General features: G+C 35.5%; 1 protein-coding gene across 1 annotated transcript; it reads right to left on the bottom strand.

Moving 5' to 3' along the window:
- Positions 1-326: 326 nt before the first annotated feature.
- LOC106750855 lies at positions 327-10,886 on the bottom strand. The gene is made up of 6 exons (XM_014631464.1): positions 10,736-10,886; positions 4,178-5,855; positions 2,294-2,407; positions 1,999-2,221; positions 1,736-1,915; positions 327-1,660 (listed from the first exon to the last, which is right to left on the bottom strand). Exons 1-6 carry the CDS (start codon positions 10,884-10,886, stop codon positions 1,544-1,546), a joined length of 2,463 nt encoding a protein of 820 aa, XP_014486950.1. The 3' UTR covers positions 327-1,543.
- Between the last annotated feature and the right edge of the window lie 9,731 nt (positions 10,887-20,617).

Here is a 20,617-nt window from a genome sequence, read left to right as displayed (position 1 = left end):
TATTTATTAAAAGTTATTACTTTAAATGATATATTTTTTCAGCACGTTTTTGTTTTTTGCTGCCATATTAATCTTTTAAGATGTTTTTTCTCTTAGTTTTTCTATAAAGGAAAAGTTTAGAAACACAATGCCATTTACTGCTTATAAAATTATTAATCAGATCATTGCAAAACCATTCGTGCGATATATACCATTAGATGAATTCAGCTGCAACATCTCTATTTGTTAATATTTCTTGATCGTGTAAATATGTTTTTATTGTTAATACAGAGTGTAAATAATTTACAAAAGGATTTTTTAATCGATTAATTTTTGTGTCTGAAATAACATGTTGAATCGACTTTTCCCGCAATCAAACCCCTTTATACCCCTTTTAAATTGTATATTAAACAAAAAATAGTGTATCGGGAATTGAAAATTATGTTATTTTGATATAAAATTCGTATTCCATGATATCGAAAACATGCAATTAATTTTTTTAAATTCAATAATACATTTTTAGCGAAGAAATGAGGTAAGTTCTTTCCAAGGCAATAATGCGCATTAGTATGTGAATGCCACTTATGTATGGACCTTGGCGCACACTATTGCGTACATACTACTCAAGTGGTTAAGTATATACGTGGATTATTTTGATGCATACACTTAGATTTAGATGTTCATACTTTCGCTCTATTTTCCTTTCGTCACTTCCCTTAGAATCAGTCTGCTCTGCTACCGTTAATGGCGGAGACCATTACAGGCCGGACGTTACGTTACATCTTAAAATTGTTCTATTGATGTTAATATTAATATTATTATTATTATTATTATTATTATCGTTATCATTATTGTTACTATTATTATCATTACTCTCATCATAACTGTTTAAGAAACATTTAATTGAACAACACGAAAGTCCCGCCCCAACTGTGCGAGTTCGTTCATATAGTATATGTATATAAAATTCGAATACATTCGGCTGACTGAAAAAATGAACGAGATGAATCTTCAACAGCGTTACTAGACTCCAACGTGTCGCATAAACTATACAAAACGGGCGTTCGAAGTTGGGGGAAACAAAATATTTTGGACGGTACGACGAAGAAGCGTTCAACGAAACATTATACACAGTTGCTACAAAATCTTTGTGTTCCGCTCGAATTCAATTTGCTCATGACTGTATTCGCATAAATACTTGAGTTAGCATGCATGCCTCTCATCATTTGCACATATATGTCTAATATCCAGCGTCTCGTTCATTTTATAAGTCCCGGCAATCTCCGGCTACGTGACATTTTTCTCGTCATAGCTGAGGTTGATAGTTTAATTAGGAATTACGAGAATCGGTCAGTCAATATCCTTAGTCAGTATCTTCAACAATATATCCATCGGTATATTATTATTCAATCTTAACGATCAAAGATGATCTCGACCTCTACTCCCGTTTGAGAAAAATCGAACTTGTTTCTTGCTTCGGCTCTTCATACACCCACGAGTTCGTGCGTTTCGAAGTTCTACCATTTCTCATTACATAATGTAAACATCGCTCAGAAAGCGACAGTTACTTCAGCCGTTGCGTGACGTTTGCTAGAGCAACAGCGAACGCTTGCAAAGCACTGAACGGATATTGAAAGTCCAACGTGTACGCGTTGCCGTCTATTCTGCCAAACTGCATTACCTGGATACAGAAATTTGAAATTATTTTGCAATTTAATGGAGCATTTGAGCATCAAGAAGGTTTATTTGTTCTCACCTGTCTATTTCTGAATTCAATTTGAAAGTTCTTAGCGCTTTCTTGAGTCACTCTGCCACCAAAATCGAGCTGATACACTTGACTGGATTCGTTCCACATGGGTGCCTTATTGTGCATCACCAATTCGCGCCTTATCGCTTCTGGTTTGGAACCCGAAACACCCACTCCTCTTTGTTTTAACTATAAATAAAGTTTATTAACTAGTCTCCTAACGCGAAAACAAATATAATTTTTCTTAAATGTCAAGTCTTTTCACCACAGACCTTCTGACGTAGTTGAGCTTTTTGAAATGTCTCTAGATCTCTATAACACGTCAAGGAGTCATCTTGAAGAAGTCCTTCCTCGTCCGAGCTTTCGCCGCGACTTTTTCTCATTCTTCTACTCAATAACGGGCTCGACAGAAGCCTTCTTCGGATTGGAGAAGCTGACGCGGGCCGTTTGCCTTTTTTAGAAGGTGCTGGACTACTAGGCGAACTCCTCGGCAATCTGTTATCGAGTGTATATAAATAAACTTCTAACGAGCTATGTGGACACATTTAATAATTTAATATATATTACCTTGATGATGGACGAGGGGAAGGTGGTGGTAAAGAATGCCTCTCATCAAAATCTCGAAGTCTCGCAGCAAGACCGTCGAGCGATGAAGCAAAAGATCCACTCGGGCTTGAACCTCTGAATTAATAATCAGATTTTTATTTATAAACAATTTGGAAAGCGGTTTCTGTCTTGTCGTTATATGTACGCGTTACTTATTACGCCGCTACTGTTACTAAATACTTTTTTTATTATGAACTTAACGACGTAACGATTTTATCTTTTTTGGTTAGTAATAATAACGGTAATGCAATTACATTTTTAAAGTAACAATAATGAATGTAAACCTTTACCGTTATATATACTTTGTATGTATAAAGTAGATGTGCATGGCAGCAGAAAGTGGTAAAGATTTTCAAAATTTAGAGAGAAAAGTAACTGGAATTATAACAATTTATTACTTTTTAAATAATGGAAACGTTATAGTTATTTATCAAGATAATTAATGGTAAAGTTTACCAGTTACTTTGAAAAAGTAATTTTCTTATAGGTGTATATGTGTGCATATGTGTAAAAATTTCTAAATCTTTTTCATTACAATCTATCTTATAAGAGCGTGGCCAGGCAAATTTCTATGTGAAAAGTGTTACATCGAAAATTTTTGAACGAATAGATAGAACGGTTTTCTCTTTACGGTGCATTATATAGATCCCAGTTATTATCCAAATTTTTACTAAAATTTTACTAAAAAATAACGTGTTTAACGATGAGTGCCACATACATCAAAAGATTCGAAGCTGCTTTCATTTCCACGCATTCAAAAGGATCGAAAATATCACAGAAAGTGGTTGCAAAATAAAATGATCAAAAGTTTTTGTGAGGAAGTGGATAAAATGATGTAAAACAACAAACACCGTTAATGATCTGCTAAACCGCAATAAGACACAGAAAACATCGAAGAAAGAGGATAAATAGATTATATAGTTATTTTCTACAAATTGCCTATTATTGCTGGATGAGAGATAGGCCAAATTGAGAAAAGAGGTATTATTTTATCACTTGAGAATATTCGGACTTGTTTACTAGTTTCTAATATCAAACATTGAAATATAATGAAGAAATTGCTTCTTTCAGAAAAAGATTTTGCGAAAGAAATAACTTGGGCGCGTGAAAATATCGCGATTGGAAAAAATGTTATTTTTTTCCGATGATTCTTTTTTTGGGCCACGAAACACTATCAGTTGAATTTGATCTATTCCTATGAGTAATCTTCTTCAGCGGACCATGAAACATCCGGTAAAGATGCATGTCTGGGACCACTTTTCAACTTAAGAATTTAAAGAATTTTAAGAATTTAAAACTTTACTTTTATTTACTGAGAATTTGGATGCAAAAAGATAGTTAAAATTGATTAGAGAGCATTAATTCCATCTGATAAAAGGTGTTTTCGAAGCAAATGTTAAGATTAGATTTTTTATGTGGACATTGATCCAAAATATTGTAGTCGTTTTTGCTGTCAATGGAAAGAAGAAAATAACATCGAAACATTAGATTGGCCATTTCAATAACCAGATGCAAATCCTACTGGGGAAAAAAATGTCTGGGGATTAATGAAGATGATGCTACATGGGAGAAAAAATGTACTTGACGAAACAACTATCTTGACAAATTGTTTGAAATAACGATCTTTACCTTGGAAATGTATTGTAACATTGGTAAATAGTATGCCTCACAGATATCAGACAATAGCTGATGGTGGTGATTGGATGACTTATTAATAGCGTTATAATGATTGAGTACTAAATATATTATTATATTTATATTACGTAAGTGATTTAAAACATTTTTGTATAATAATTGATTTCAAAGTTATATCGGTGACGCTTTTATTAAACAGACTGTACTCACCTAATGGGAGATGCAGCAGCTTCTAACTGGTTCAGTTTTTCCCTTGTAAGACTTCCGGTAATGTTTTTCTCAATTTCTTCGTATTTAGACACAACCTCGTGTGTTTCATCTATCGGTTGTACCATAAATTCGCTGCACTTATCATCGACAGTCTCGCAATTAACAATACCTGTCGCCTCTTCAATATGTTCTGGCAATTGCGGCGCAGTAATGATCTGTTCGTTACTCGGAAATATATCGCTAGAATCAAGACTTTTGGACTTGCCGCAATTACGGAGTCTGGGCGGTTTTGAGCTCTGTTGAATTATATCAGTATGTTGGGGCTTATTCTTTTTCCTTCGTTTCGTTTTTCGCGACACCAAAACTAGCCTCTTGTTTGGCGCATCTCGTCGAAGCATTCTTAAGGCTACGTCGCACGGAACCAATTGAGCATCCACCAAGTCTAAATACCCGACACTGCAGCTTCGAACAATTGAGTCGTTTGAGCACATCGGACTGATGCTGATCACTGTCGAAGTTCTATGAACGCTACGCATTAGCTCCAATGTTTCTGTATCGGCGCGAATTTCGTCGTCGATAAAGTGCATCTCCGGTTTACCATTAGCGGGCGTGCCAATGTTCACGTAGCCTGGATTCATCTTCCCATAACACACGTGACATTTGAGATCTTTAGTCCCGTGCTTCGAAAAACATTGCGAACACGATTCGAAACACTGGTCAATGTTTTCCGGAAATTGATAGGAACATGCCGGCGAAACCACTCCGGTAGTGGTGTGTACACCGCTTTTAGTAAACAAAGTCAATCCTTGCCCAAGCATATGAGAAGAGCCATTCAAAGGTATCGCATTCGTCCCGGTGTTTTGATTATTTTTACTATGTACAAAACTATGAGTGCTTTGCGAAGTCGCGGCTTGAACGGCACTAATGTGTGGCGTGATAATCGAGCTAACGTTGCTCCCGCACGCAGTATTATTTAAACCATTCAAATACACGGTTTGCGCCGGAGAGCAATCTATGGTACTTTCTAAACTCTTCAAGATTGAGGCCTGAGAAATGTGCCGGCTGCTCGACGCTTCTGCGTTCGAGATTTGACCGTTGTACATGGACATCGAAATAATGTTCGCCGGACTGGTCGTTAGGTTCGCCTTATCGTCCTGTGAGAGTTGATTGAGCTTGTTGTTTTCCAATTCCTTTTTCGTGGCCATACCCGCTTGCTGATCCGCGAGAGCGTTCTTCATCCTTTGGATACTGTTGGCATAGTCGGCATTGGCGTTCGAAGTTGCTATTAACGTTTGAGTAGGTGCCACTGCGTTCTTTGGCGATTGCAGGGCCGGCACGTCGCAACACCGAGGCGGATTGTGTCTCGGTGGTGTACGATAGGTGTTTGTAGAAGCGTTTCGAATATTTTCGTATAGATTACCCATATCTTGCATATCTACGTATGGAAACTCGCTTTCATAGCCTTCGACTCTCGCTAACGATGATGGCAAATTCTCCGATGTTAGAAACTGATTTGAGATTTGAGGTCGATTTGGATTGAGTCGGGTGTTGCGAGGAGTCATCGGCGCAATCGGTGGTGGCTGCGCCTCCGAAATGGTTCGCGAGCTTGCCTGAAATTCTTGGTATGATTCTTCTTCATCTTCGGAAAACAGGTTGGGGTTAAAAGTAGGATCCGGACCTAGAGCAGAATTATCATATGTGATTAATAATCATTAGAGGGAGGATATTCTTAAATATGATTTTAGCTTGTGATAATTCTGAAATCGTGAGGCATCATCTAGGCCATATGATCATAACTACTACAGATTTATTATTTATAATAAGTTTACACGATATAAAGACAAAGGTATTGCTTATCCTTTGTTTTGTACTCAAAGCATGTATTCAGCAAAACAAAGCGATTAATGAGTTATAAGTGATTGGTCTTTATAGATAGATTCCTAAATTTAGACTAATTATGTTGACGAAGTATTCAATCGTTATGTTTTCTAAAAGCAGTCGAACATTTATAACATTTGCGCTGATAAAAAAATCTGAGTTTGTCTTTAAAATTGGAAGATGAACACATAAAATAGAAAGATTAAATTTGTTTTGGACATTTTCATACTGAAGGCATTATTCTATTGTCTTTCAATATGTAATGAGCAATAAAGATAGTGTTACATCTACAGCGATTTTGGCAGACGTTCCAACCTACATACTCTATTGATTTTTCATTTTCTTTTTTCCCCAATTTCTGCTCCTCGCCATGTTACTCTAACGTAGCATACGTTGAAATGTATCGCGGAGCCTAAATAACTGCGATTATTATGCATATCGACATATTTATTACAGCAATTATACTTATTACGTCTTGGAAGAGGATGTATGCAACAAACATCGCAAACTCGTCCTGGCCACTCGCGAGGCCTAAATGTACTGGCAGGCCCGGGGATCAGGTCAATGTCCGGAAAGGCCCATTTAGTCAGATCGCAGAACGCACGTTAGGTCCTTTATTTAGATCAAGGAACTTAATCTTTTATCTGGGATAGGACCATATGAGAGTGTTGAAAGAGGAATTCTGATTGAAGTGATTGAAAGGAAATGAATGAATAAATGTAACAAACTTAGATAAATTTAGGAAATTTTGAATAAAAGAGTATATTAATTATACTAATAACATAATTTGCTTCTCATATAGATCATTTTTCAATAGTGAGAAATTGATGAGAAAAGTCATTGTAAAAAATACAATATTTAAAAGATGAGACGGTTAGCTAAAGTTAAACAATGAAAAATATGTTTTAACATCAAAAAAACATTTATAAATCAGCATTATTGAAATAATGGAAATAAAAGATGAAGATTAAAATAATATTAAATAAAAAGTAACCTGTGTAACTTAATGTAATATAATCGGATTTAATGTAACAAAAATGTTTAATATGTCGGTATGGTGAGAATAACATATAATACAGGGAAGATAATAATCACGCTGTGTATATGTGTGTTTAAGGAGTAAAGTAGGATTGGAAATTATAGTGAAATTATTAAAAATCATGTTTAAATATGAAATAGAGATTTACATTTAAGTGGATCGACTGTGGTGTATTGTACGCACAACATGTCTGTGGTCGGATTAATACAAAACATTAATACACATATATACATGAGAACTAACATAATGACGGTGACAAATGAAAACTATAACTTAAAGAAAACGTTGAGATTGGATATCTAATCCGAGAATGAGAATCCCAAAATGCTAAGAACTGCTGAGAACTGTCAAGATTTCTCAAAACTGCTAAAAGAACTGTGGGGCATTGCTAGATACTGATACTGCCGGATACTGTTGGAGAACTGCGGGGTACTGCTAAAGAACTGCGGGGTACTGCTCGAGGTGGCAAGAGATTTGGGTTTTTATATGGAGAATTTTAAGAATGGCAGATGATAATTGCCAATGAGAACAATTTTCGTGGAAGGGTGATGTAGAGGACTGAGAGGTTTTCCAATAGTTTTTTTAAGTAAAAAGTGATGACAACCCTCTAGACGTAGGAGACAGAAATTGGCCACTCCTACAATTGGGGAGAGGGACTTATGTTTTGTTTGAACGTATCTTTCTTTTGGAGGAACAATGGGTGAAGTTTGAACGTGATTCTTAAAATGCTAACAACCATAAAAGCGCACGCAAGACGTGAGGGTGAGAGAGGGATCGCTGCGTGTTTGCTTTATACTATTCGCAGAACAGATATGTTGGAAAACATTAGTTGTATCAGATGTGTTATAGAAATCTTATTAACAACTTTTGGATTTGAGTTTTATGGCGGACCAACGTCTTTCCACATCTGGTCGACCTCTTAGACTATGTTCCTAGTCATATTAGAGTTTCATTACAGGGTGCCGCTTGGTCAAATGTGTGTTTCCCAAGGCAAGAGAACTAGAGTTTGTAAGAAAGGGCAAAAAATAAATTCATTTTCCGTGAAGTACGCAGGACGAAACAATATTATTCGTTTTTCTTTCTATATATTATATGTCTATGACTATTAGTTCTTTGGCATGTATTATATTAACGCTGACTTGCTTTTTTATGAATTGTTTTTACGACCGCGTGAACGACTCACTCTGGCAACTGCTTTTACAAGCGACAAGGGTGACGCGGCATTTTTTTCAGAAACTCCGTCATCCTGAATTAAAAATTAGCCATCAAATTTTGTCATCCCGAACGAACCGTTACAGAACATGATGCTCAACCTTTAAAAATTTCGTAATACTTATAATTCATATAACTTAATTGTTTAAAATTTATGTCGATATGCGGTCGATACCACGGGAGCGAATCGTCTACCTGTATCTGTTGTACTGTATCTGTACCTTTATATTGCTGGTTGAATGATGCTGTTGTTAATCTAACTTTATGGCGTGCTCTTTTCGTTTGCTAATCATTTGTATTGCTACTAAAAATTACTCTTCTTTCGTTCAAAGCATCTCTAATCGAAACTATGACTTTTAGGCGACACTGTATCGTAATTGTTATCACTCTTACGTCTAAGGTGTGCGATAATGCTCTTACTGATTCGAAATAAAAAAAAGAATGTTGTTGGACCGCAGAAAAATCGCGCTTAGTCATTCTTATGCCGTGCTTCATTTTAATTGGACATATTTTCTCACCACACTTATTACCAACCAAATAATTGTCTTAATATCTGTCCGCATCCTCTAATTCTCGTGTTCAAGATCAATCATCTCGTCAATCGTCCTTTTCAAAACAATGTAATAATTATTTCTAATAGGTTTTCTTTCCGATCACTTCGAAACTTCCTTTCAATTAGGGGTATGCAAACGTTTCTGCCGCTACCGATACATGTCGCTGTAGTCGTCTAACCGGCCGACTCCCCATGCAGTTATTTTACTCATGAAACCAATTATGGCGGCCGATAAAGTTCATAAGGGCCACGGTTTGTTATTCATATTTAATTTAAGAAAAAGTGCAAGTAAAGCATATTGATTAATATATCAAGCTTATGGTGATACGGTTATTGGTGAGCGAACGTGTCGAGAATGGTTTGCCAGGTTTAAGAAAAGTGATCGAAGCTTGAAAGACAAACCACGCGTTAGTAGACCGAAGGAATTCGTAGTTGAGGAGCTGGAATTGCTATTGCAAGAGGATGCCATACAATCGACCACGTAACTGATGAAACGTTTAAAAGTGAATCAATCGACGGTGGTACGAGTTTATAAGTGTTGGGAAAGATTCAGAAGGTTAGTAAATGGATTCCGCATACTTTAACGAAACGTAATGTTGGTCAACGATTGGGCAAATGCATGTCGTTGCTGCAACGGTTTCAACGAAAGAATTTCTTGTGGAAGGAGATAACCGGCGATGAAAAATGGATCTATTGTGACAACCCAGTATATAAGCGATCCTAGGTCAATCTGGGCCAGTCATCAATATTTACTGCAAAACAGAATATCCACGGGAAAAAAGTGCTGTCATGTGTGTGGTAGGATATTCATGGAGTGTTGTCAACATCGAAATGTTGAAATCGGACGAAATAATCACTGTACAACGGTATAGCACTCAATTGACGAAACTCAACACTGAAATTGAGCGAAAACGCACATAGACTGGTAAAAGACGTCACCCAATTATCCTATCACACGACAATGTCAGACCTCATGTACTAGGTTGATTACTAAGTCCTAAGAAAGAAAATTAAAAAAAAACGTTTTGTTAGCAAAACTCAACTTTATTTTTCAACATAATCTCCTTTTAGCTTAATACATCGAGTCCAACGAGTGTCTAGTTTCTTTAAGTATTTCAAATAATAAGAACTTTATAAACCGCCAAAATATGCGTCTACTTCCCATTCCATCTCTTCATTTGAAGCAAATCTCTTTTCTTGGAGACATCATTTGAGATTTGGAAACATGTAGAAGTCACATGGGGCCAGATCTGAAGAATATGTGATGAATGTAAGAGCAATTCATACCTCAATTTGTTCAATTTTGCCATTGCTTTTACGGACTTGTGAGCTGGTGCATTGTCTTGATAAAAGATAATTTTTTTCTTCGATAAATGAGGCCGCTTTTTCTTGATTTCATTATTCAATCGGTTTAGCAATGATGCATAATATTCCATTGCGATTGTTCTTTCTTTTCCAAGATAATCGATGAGGATTATTTCGTGTGCATCCCAAAACACAATGGCCAGAAACTTTCCAGCCGATTGTTGCATCTTCGTTCGCTTCGGAACACTTTCCCTTTGGAACCCACTGTGCCGATTGTTATTTCGATTCAAGGGTATAATGGTGGACCCATGTTTCATTAGCGGTTATGTATCGACGCAAAAATTCCTCTGATTTGCGCTTAAACATGTCCAAACAATGCTGAGAAGTGCGAACTCATTCACGTTTTTGATCGATTGTTAGCAATTGCAGCACCCATCTTGCAGTTAGTTTCCTCACACTCAAATGTTCGTGCAGGATATTGAACACATGTTCAGGTGAGATGCTTACTGCCGCAGCTAGTTTATGCAATTTCACTTTGGGGTCATCCAAAACAATATCATGGATTTTTTACTCATTTTTGGTGTAGTCACTTCATTTGGACGACCACTGTGTCGTGCAACCAATGTGCTGATACGACTACGTTTAAACTCAGCTATCCAGTTATATACGGTTGCATTCGACGGAACAGAATCCTTCAAAGGTTTTTGGAAGTTCCCAATCATTTTTTGCGGTGGCATGAATTTTTGATAGAAATACTTAATCACTGCACGAATTTCAGTTTTTTCCATTTTTACAAAATATCAGAGTTTATATGCTTCCGGTGGCTGTCACAAATATACTGATTGTCATAGCTGTCTGCAACTATGTAGTGAGAGGTGTGAAAGTTAGCACTACTGGAAACTTACAGTGCATTGAAGATAACAACATCACTAATGTGTCTTTCTAAAGACTTTTCAATCAACCTGGTAGTGCAATCACAAAATCAACTCTTGAACAGTTAAAGTGGGAAGTTTTACTACACCCGGCTTATTACCCAGATTTAGCATCTTTCGACTTTTATTTGTTTTGCTCAATATAACATTTCCTAGCACAACAACGGTTCACCACAGTTGCAGATGTTGAAAAATTTATTGTTGTCTTTCTCCAATTCGAACCTCGAGGCCTTCTATCACAGGGACACTTATTTGTTGCCAGAAAAATGATAAAATGTCATGCTAATGGTCAATATTTTGTTGAATAAATGTGTTCTGATTTCCTGCTTGATCCTATCTCCTTTCTCCTACAAACGGCGGAAATTTTTGAATACTCCTAATATATCTATTAATATTCGCGCTAATATGCATGAAGAGTTTCGTCCGCCACGCGTGCACTAGTGTGTGCCTTCTCATAAGAGATACCAATGGCGAAATGATGCCACGAATATGTCCTCTGTTTGTAACATCCTTGACAGGATATTTGTAACATCTTTAGCAAAATATTTTTCATTTATCATCGCCTCGTGAGAGGTTACTAATTTCCCATCGGGTTCCTCTCCAGGTGGCAGTTTGGAGCAAGCTTACCGGCGTTTGTCATCTCTAACTGGAGGGTATCGGGGAAATAAAATATCCGGACCAAAACCAAAACTAGTAATATAAGCAATGGACAAAACTAAAACGGAAGTAATTGCCCCAGGTGGCCCAAGAAACTCAAAAAATCCACCCTCCTCGGAGGTCGGCCCCAAAGATTTTGAGGGGGGGGGGAGGTCGCCCATTGTCTAATTCTGGTCAAACAGTCAACTTATTAGAAAATTCATCAACAAGTATGACCAATAAACAAATTCCTGCACTTGCTGAAAAAAATAACATCTAAAACATTAATAACAGGAACTATCTGTTAAACAGACTGTGCTCCAATTTAATTAGCGGATATACTCACAGTATAGCAAAAGCTATTCCTCAAACCCCTCTTCTGAAGGATAAAATAATGGAAAACGGAAAAGGTGCTTGGAAAGAAGCAACCAAGAAGAAAACATTACTTACCCAGACGTACTAACCCAGGAATACATCAAGACAAACGTGGACAAACCAACCTAGATGGATGCTGTTTAAATATCTCTGTACCGACGTCAAATTCATATGCATGCCTTGATGTTGATAAGCAACAAGAATCGAATTGAAACGACAAAAGAATAAACTATCAAACCACCTCTCATATTCGTAGACAGAATAGCCAATATCCAACCGCTCACTAAACTACTAAATGAAAAAGCCAAGGATGATTATATAATAAAAATCCTACGCGATGAACAAGTTAAGATACAATCAAAATCGACAACAGCATACATCATCATAGTAAAAGAATTACGCGAGAAGGGTATGGAGTTCCATACGTACAAATAGAAACAGGAAAGAAACTTCCGAGCTGTCCTAAGAAACAAGCATCCACTTATAGATATTGAAGAACTTAAAGCAGCCATAGAGGTACTTGGGCACAAAGTCAACAACATCTGGAATATTAAAAACAGACTGATAAAGAAACCACTACCAATATTCCTTGTTGATCTTGAATCTAATACAAATAATAAGTCAATTTACACAATCGAACACATGTTAAATTGTAAAGTTACCTTTGAAATTCCCAGGCCTAAAAGAGACATTCCCCAATGCGCAAACTGTCAAAGGTATGGATACACTAAGAAATTTTGTTACCGTCAGTTAAGATGTGTAAAATGCATTGAGGAGCATCTCACAGTCAACTGATATCGTAAAGAAAGATTCGACAAGATTAAGTGTGTCTCGTGCGATGGCAACCACCCGGCTATTTACAGGGGATGCAATGTATTTAAGGAGATACAAAAAGATATGTACCTTTCTTTTAGAGCACGAAACGCACCGACATTGACGAAACTATCTCCAAAAGTAGAAATACAGGTCAGAAAAAACCTGGAGGAAATAATTCAACTTACTCTGAAATCGTGAGTGGAAAATCACAGTCAAGATCAGCTAGTAATAATATGCAACACAACCTTAATTTGCAAAGACAGAAAGAAATACAAAGAGAAAATCCGATCCCTGAGAACATGAATATAGTGAAAATGTCGCATTTTGTACTGTACCAAATAATCAAGATGATTGGAAACTTCATAGCTAAGATTACGGAAAATAAAATTCCATAAAACTAGCCCATTGAAATGTTAATGGGCTCGCTCAAAACATGGAAGAACTCAAAATCTTCCTAAACACATAACATAGATGTTAAGCTAATTTCAAAAACTCATTGTACTAGGAAGAGTTATTGTATTCTAAACTATAACATATATCCTGACGTCTCAGCACATGGGAGCACGGCAGTCCTCAACAAAAATAAAATAAAACATTTCCAAAATAACTCATTCGAAGAAGAGGATATCCAGACCACAAGCATTATAGTGGAGGACTGGCATGCTCCAATCAATTTTACAGCTATCTACTGTTCCCCAAGGTACAACATTAAGAAGCAACGATTTACCAATTTCTTCAACTCCCTGGGAAATCGATTCATCGCTGGAGATGACTACAATGCAAAGCATACCTATTGGGGATCCAGGCTCACAACAACGAAAAGACGCAAATTATTTAAAATCATAGACAAGCTGGGATTCGGCGTCGTATTCACAAGGCATCCATCATATTGCCATGGGGCAAAGATAAAATTCCAGATCTTATAGATTTTTGCTTAACTAAGGGTATTTCTAACAAATATATTAACAGCCAAACCAGCCTGGAATTATTCTCGGACACACATCAGTAATCTTAACTTTGATAGGGATGATCGTTATGCAACCAAAAAAGTGTGTCCTCCATACGCATAAAACAAACTGGAGCCATTTTCAATCTTACGTTAATAACATCATAAACATTAAAGTAAAGCTAAAAACCGAAAGTGATATAGTTGTAGCGGTAGAGGAGTTCGTCACAACAATACAGAATGTGGCTTGGGACTCGACCCCAACCAATAAAGGGCCAGAATTAAAACTTCAGTTTTCCAAGAATACGAGTATACTCGTTAAAGTAGCAGAGAAAGGCACATTCATAAATACTGGCAGCAAACAAGAGGTTCTCTAGTTAAAACTAAACTTAACCACACTACCCGGGAACTTAAAAAACTTCTACATAGCGACAAAATGCCGACATATATTCTTATTTACAAAATCTTGGTGCCTCAACTACTGCAGATTACTCCCTGTGGAAGGCTTCCAAAAAATTAAAGAAATCCATAATAGCTTCAGCACCATTGCGCAAAGATCAAGACACATGAGCTAGGAGTAATGAAGAGAAAGCCAAAACCTTCGCTGAACACTTTAAGAGCGTCTTTATCCCGCACCCGTATGAAGGACCACAAGAACATCTGTCCAATATCATGATATATCTTGATATGCCGCATAATAACGACTAAGCTTTCAACAAGTTTACCAAAAAAGAATTATCAATAGCATTAAAAAATTTGAATTGCAAAGAAGCGACTAACTACAAGTTACTGACTAACTACTAGTTACTGATCGTGTTCTACGTAAGCTTCCAAATGTAGATGTAATATACTTAACTCAATTATTCAACGCTATTTTAAGTCTGAGCTCTATACTTCCTCCAATAGAAAGTAGCGCAAGTAATAATGATTCTCAAACCGGATAAGAGATCAAATGATCCAAAATCATATAGACCAATCAGTTTACTTCCAAATTTCTGGAAACTTTATTAATAACAAGATTAATATCTATCATAAAAAAAAGAAAACTTATTTCGGACCATCAATTCGTTTTCGTCAGAAGCATAGCACAAGTTCATAGACTTGTTACCAAAATCCATAATACTTTCAAAAGGAAAAAGTACTGCTCAGCTGTGTTCCTAGACGTGGTTTAAGCGTTTGACAGAGTGTGGCATGAGGGACTCCTCTTTAAAATAAAACATTACCTATCAGCTGGTTATTTCTTCCTTTTTAAATCCTATTTGGAGGATCGTAGATTCTTTGTTACGGATATTCACAAACGGGACTGTATAGGGCACGAGCAAGCGTTCCTCAAAACAGTATCCTGGGACCCAGTTTGTACCTACTCTTTACAGCCGACCTGCCCACGGATAAATCTATTACTGTCGGGACGTTTGCTGACGATACGGCAATTATGGCAACTCACGAAGTCCCCTTACTAGCATCCTCACTGCTACAAGGTGCTACGAGGTCACTAAACAACATCTCCAAATGGTTTAAGATGTGGAGGATAAAGGCAAACAAATGCAAATCTACAAACGTTTCATTTACCATGGATCACTCAACTTGCTCACCCGTTAAATTGAATAATATACCAATACCACAAGCTGGCCATGTTAGATATCTTGGACTGCACCTTGACAGAAGACTCACATGGAAGAACGTATTCACGATGGAAGAACCACCATGGAAGAACCATATATTCACCAAGAGAAAACAACTCGGTTTGTTATTAAGAAAATTCTACTGGAAGATCGGCCGCAAATCTCAAATAAATCTGAGAAACAAACTACTAATTTACAAAGTTGTGATTAAACCTATTTGTACTTATGGGATTCAATTATGGGGAACCGCATCACACTCCAATGTAGAGATATTAGTGATACTACAAAGGTTTCAATCCAAAATCCTTCGTGTTATAACGGATGTTCCATGGTTCGTAACAAACGAAACCCTATACCAAGACTTGAATACCCTGTATATCAAAGAGGAAATAGTATCTTCAACGAAGGCTTACAGGAAAAGTATAGCAATACATCCCAATGTGTTAGGTAGTCATTTAATGACCACCACAAACACAGCAGGAAGACTGAAAAAGAAGACTGCAACGGACATAATTAATAATTAAATAGGAACTAATTGAATGTGCCAATGGGCACATACGGGCACGTCAATCATCTCACAAATATTGCTTAATATCCTTGGATGTGATAGATTGCAATAACTATTGGTAGTTAAAAAACAAAATGTATTCTTGCTTTTTCGATGAATCATAGCGCTCCTACTAATGCGTTTATCAAAGTATTAGATGTTTGAATTAATTCTCTCTGTTGATTAATAGAGGTCAGTAGTTGTGCTATTTCAACATGGCTAAAAGTGACTGCTAATGAATATGAAAGTATTGTCAATAGATTTTAATAATCAGTGCGTGACATTAGATCGTAGCGCAAAGAATACCATTCTTTATTGCATTGAAGACCGGGTTCTGTATAAAAAAAAAAACATTTGCGGAAAGCACTACTTTTTGGTTTTTATCTTAAGAAATCTGCCGTTGAAAGTCATCGTCTACTCATCATTATTATCAATGATGCTACAGCCCAGTGACGAGATTAGACCTACCTTTCTCATTCACGTATACATGTGATGCGCACATAGATTATACGCATGCATGGGACCTACAGTTTAAACGCCGGTTCTGAACGGCAAATTTTTGGAAAGAGGTTTCGGTGGCATGAATAAATACTTTTGGTACTAATGAATATTGGTAATTTGCTAGACCGAAAAGGAGCTACGAACGTATGAAAAATTGTCTGACTCTGCCGGGGATCGAACCCGGGACTTCTAACATAGTAAATCGGTGCGTTGTCTACCATGCCATGCTCGCACTCAGTCATCGTTTGCTAGTGGAGGTTTACGGAGAGCATGCTCTATTTGAAACAACTTGTAGAGATCGGTTTGGACGATTCAAAGACAACGATTTTGACTGACAAAGAGCGCCCTGGTCAGCCGAAAAATTTGAAGATGGAGAATTGGAGGTATTACTGGAAGAAGATTCATCTCAGACGTTCAAGGAGTTGTCAGAAACATTAGATGTCGATAAGCCAACTGTTAGCAAACGTTTAAAAGCAATGGGAATGATCTAGAATCAAGAAAACTGGGAGAGAAAGACATTTCGAAACGTGTAATCATTTGTGAATTGCTGCTTTAAAGACAAAAACGGAAGTCGTTTTTGCATGGAATTGTAACGATGAAAAGTGGATTCGTTACGACATTTCTAAGTTTAAAAAATCATGGGAATGTCCCGGCAAACCATCAACATTATTACCAAAACAGGATATTCATGAAAAGAAGGTCATGCTATGCATTTGGTGGAATCAATTCTGTGTAGAATATTATGAGTTGTTGCAACTCAAACCATTAATACTGAACGCTACCGACGACAATTACTCAATTTGAATCGACAATTACTAAATTTAAATCAAGCATTTAAAGAAAAACACACGCAATATGCCAAAAGATATGATAAAATTATTCTTTTCCAAGACAATGCTAGACTACATGTTACAACTCCAGTGAAGGAAATTTTGAAGTCACTTAAATGAGATATCTTACCCCACCCGCTCTATTCACCAAATATTGTTCCTTCAGGTTACCATTTGTTTCAGTCGATGCAATCTGGCCTTTCTGAGGAGCACTTCAGTTGTTTTGAAAATATCAAAGAATGGTTCGATGATTAGATTGCTTTAAAAGAACCTAAATTTTTCTACCGCGAAATACATGTGTTACCCGAAAAGTAGGAAAAAGTTGTAGCTTCCGAAGAACAATACTTTGAATAAGATATAATGGACCGTCTTTTGAAGTAAACATTAGTTTTTGTAGCAAGAAACAGCGAAAATTAATTCAAGAACCTAATAAGATTCAGCGTATATTTCTTCAACTCTCCATTTCTTTTGCCTTGTCAATGCAATACTCCGTCATTTTGATTTCCAATTTTTTTCATGTTTCGATTATTATTATTATTATTATTATTATTATTATTATTATTATTATCAGTAGTGGTAATTTTCATCGTTTTAACTTTTATTTCATTGTTGTAACTATTAATCTTCGCTATATAAAGAAAACAATTTTAGTTTACCATAAAGAAATTGAGAGCTACTATTTTCTCCTGAAATTACTTTCCAGTCTCCTTCAATAATAAATTAATAATCATAATCTGTTGTCCATTAGCGACTTTCGTTTCTTTACTTTCCCCGAATTTGCGTGCGTCTTCTTTCTTCCGCGGTTCCTTATAGCGCAATCGAACGGGGCACGTGAGACTGGAGTTAAACGCTTTACAGGGCCATAAATCTTGCCTTATACTTTACGCTCAAACCAGGTTATAACAAAAAATAATGTTTTCAGCACAAAAACGTCTGAAACGACTCTGGTGAAAAATTTGTAATGGAAAAATCAATACCTTTTTGAAGAAAAAATCAATAAATTTGAACATTTTTAGAAAAATGTAGGCAACAAAAAAATTTTATATCTTGTAAAAATGAAAAATTTTTCTGAATGAAAAATGAAATCTTTTTTATACAGAGCTTTCTATTAAAAGGTTTTATTTTAAATTTCACGGCATTCTTAACCTATTAACCTTTTCTGACCTGAATTTATTTTTGCACGTGAAAAACTATGGGTCTTTCAATTTATCTTGTCTTTGGGCACGGCAAGAGTTACAGTGAGGGAACTTAACAGTTAGTGATTACAATTGCAATCAGCCGAGCAGAAAGAGTTAAAAATAGAATTGTCATTCCTTAACAGCTGACAAATAAAAAATATACGGTTAACGAAAATGAAACGATATACTCTTCAACAACGTATAGAAATTGTGAAAATCCCGTACAAAAATGGCAAAAATTTCGCGGAAACGGTTCGTAAAGTTTGTATTGTTTTTGGTTATAATAAAGCAACTTTTCGTCCAACTATTGTTAACCTAATAAAGGAATTTGAGCGTTTGGGTTAAGTTAGTGATATAAAGACTCCAATCTGTGGTTGGCCATCCAGATCAATTGTTTTTTTTCGAAAACGAAGCAGGTGCCACCGTTTCAGTTAATAAGCTGCGTTACTAAACGATGCTGACCGATTTTTTTGGCCTGAAGTATATGATTTGAAACTGGGCAATTTATATTTTAGCAGGATGGCATAACGTACCGCAGAAATAGCGAAACAACCACATTATTGCGTGAAACATTCCTTCGACTCATTATTTGTTGAGGCAGAGACAATAATTAGCCGCTTAGATGATGCGATTTAATACTGCTAGATTATTTTCTTTGGGACTATGTGAAGGTCTACATCAATGCTTCGCAAACGATTTAAGAGATCAAGGACAATATCAAAAGTGTTCACGAAATCACGCCGCAATTACGCAAAAACGTGATGCGAGATTTCCTAAAAATAGTTACCATTTGCAAAAAAAGTCGAGTTTGCCATTTATTAGATATCATTCTACATTTAATCGTAGTCTATACTTCACATTAGAATAAAAATATCACCACTTTTTCAAAAAAACTTTATTTTTCTTATAATTTAAAAAAGAATCACTTAATGGAGAACTTTGCATGTTCATATATACACATTTTTTCTCAGATATTTTCTTATTATTTTTGTAGTTTTTTCCTTTTTTCTAGATATTTATTGTAAAATACTACAATTTTCTGAGGAATATCTATGATTACAATTTATTATCACAAATACAAATAAATTCCAGTATTATTTTTAATTATATTTTCTTCCTAGGAATTATATTTTCTTTCTAAGAACTATTTAATATACATTAAATTTTCTATTTCTCACTGATTTTTAGCGTATATTTTTAACAATTTATGAAAAATGATCATTAATTTGAAACTTATTCCATTTAACATGAAACTGTTTCCATTTAACATGAATATTAATCCATACAGTACACAAACTACCTGTTGATAACTGCGAAAATCATTTTACGCTTCATTTGTTTTATTGCGTTATGTGTTGCTTTATGTGTTTTGCAATGAATTTATATAATGTTAAGCTAATAATAAGGAAACATATGTTAACTTATTATTAGCTGTCATTATTAGCTGTAAGTTCAGTGAAAATTATATTTTGTAGGATATGTTACAATTATATAAAAAGCGCACCACAGCAAACATTAAGTAACAATAACATTGATGTTATATTACATAGAATACGCCAGAATTATTCAACGATTTAAAAAAGAAAATGTTGAAAATATAATTTTAATATGAAAGGTGCTTCTTATTGTATAAAAAATATGTAAATATAATTTTAACATAAAAGGCGCTTATTGTTGTATGAAAAATATAAGGTTAAAGAAGACATGAACATTAAAAGAGAATATATAATTTCATCCTGAAAAGCATTTTATTTTATAATAGTTCGAAACAAAATGAAGACTATTATGGAAGTTTATAATTTTATAATGGACATGAATTAATTAAAATAATTTTGTTTTATCCAAATGGAACATTTCATACTATTTTGTATATTATTGTAATTTTATTACATACAAAAGAGAAAATTTGACTGTTTTATAAAAATTTCGTTCATCTTGATGAAAAAGTTTAAAGATGTTTTATAATCTGTAAGAACCTCAAATTTTAAAGATAGTTATAAAATTTTTACCAGAAAAAATTAACTTAAATACGAAGATGTAGTTATCAATAAATAATCGATACGTACGAGT

The sequence above is a fragment of the Dinoponera quadriceps genome, unplaced genomic scaffold (assembly GCF_001313825.1).
Source record: "Dinoponera quadriceps isolate SergipeBrazil2010 unplaced genomic scaffold, ASM131382v1 scaffold6799, whole genome shotgun sequence".
In the NCBI taxonomy this organism is placed as follows: Eukaryota; Metazoa; Arthropoda; class Insecta; order Hymenoptera; family Formicidae; genus Dinoponera; species Dinoponera quadriceps.
The sequence above is the reverse complement of the archived record's forward strand: the minus strand, read 5'-3'. Positions and strand labels throughout refer to the sequence as shown.

What these genes read in the sequence shown, in the direction of transcription:
- LOC106750855 (XM_014631464.1), bottom strand. Translation starts at nt 10,886, where the DNA reads ATGATTGGGAACTTCCAAAAACCTTTGAAGGATTCTGTTCCGTCGAAT. An exon ending in GCTGCTGCATCTCCCATTAG is followed by an intron (nt 2,408 to 4,177) that starts GTGAGTACAGTC and finishes TTATTAATTCAG; the next exon opens with AGGTTCAAGCCCGAGTGGAT. An exon ending in TCCCCTCGTCCATCATCAAG is followed by an intron (nt 2,222 to 2,293) that starts GTAATATATATT and finishes ACTCGATAACAG; the next exon opens with ATTGCCGAGGAGTTCGCCTA.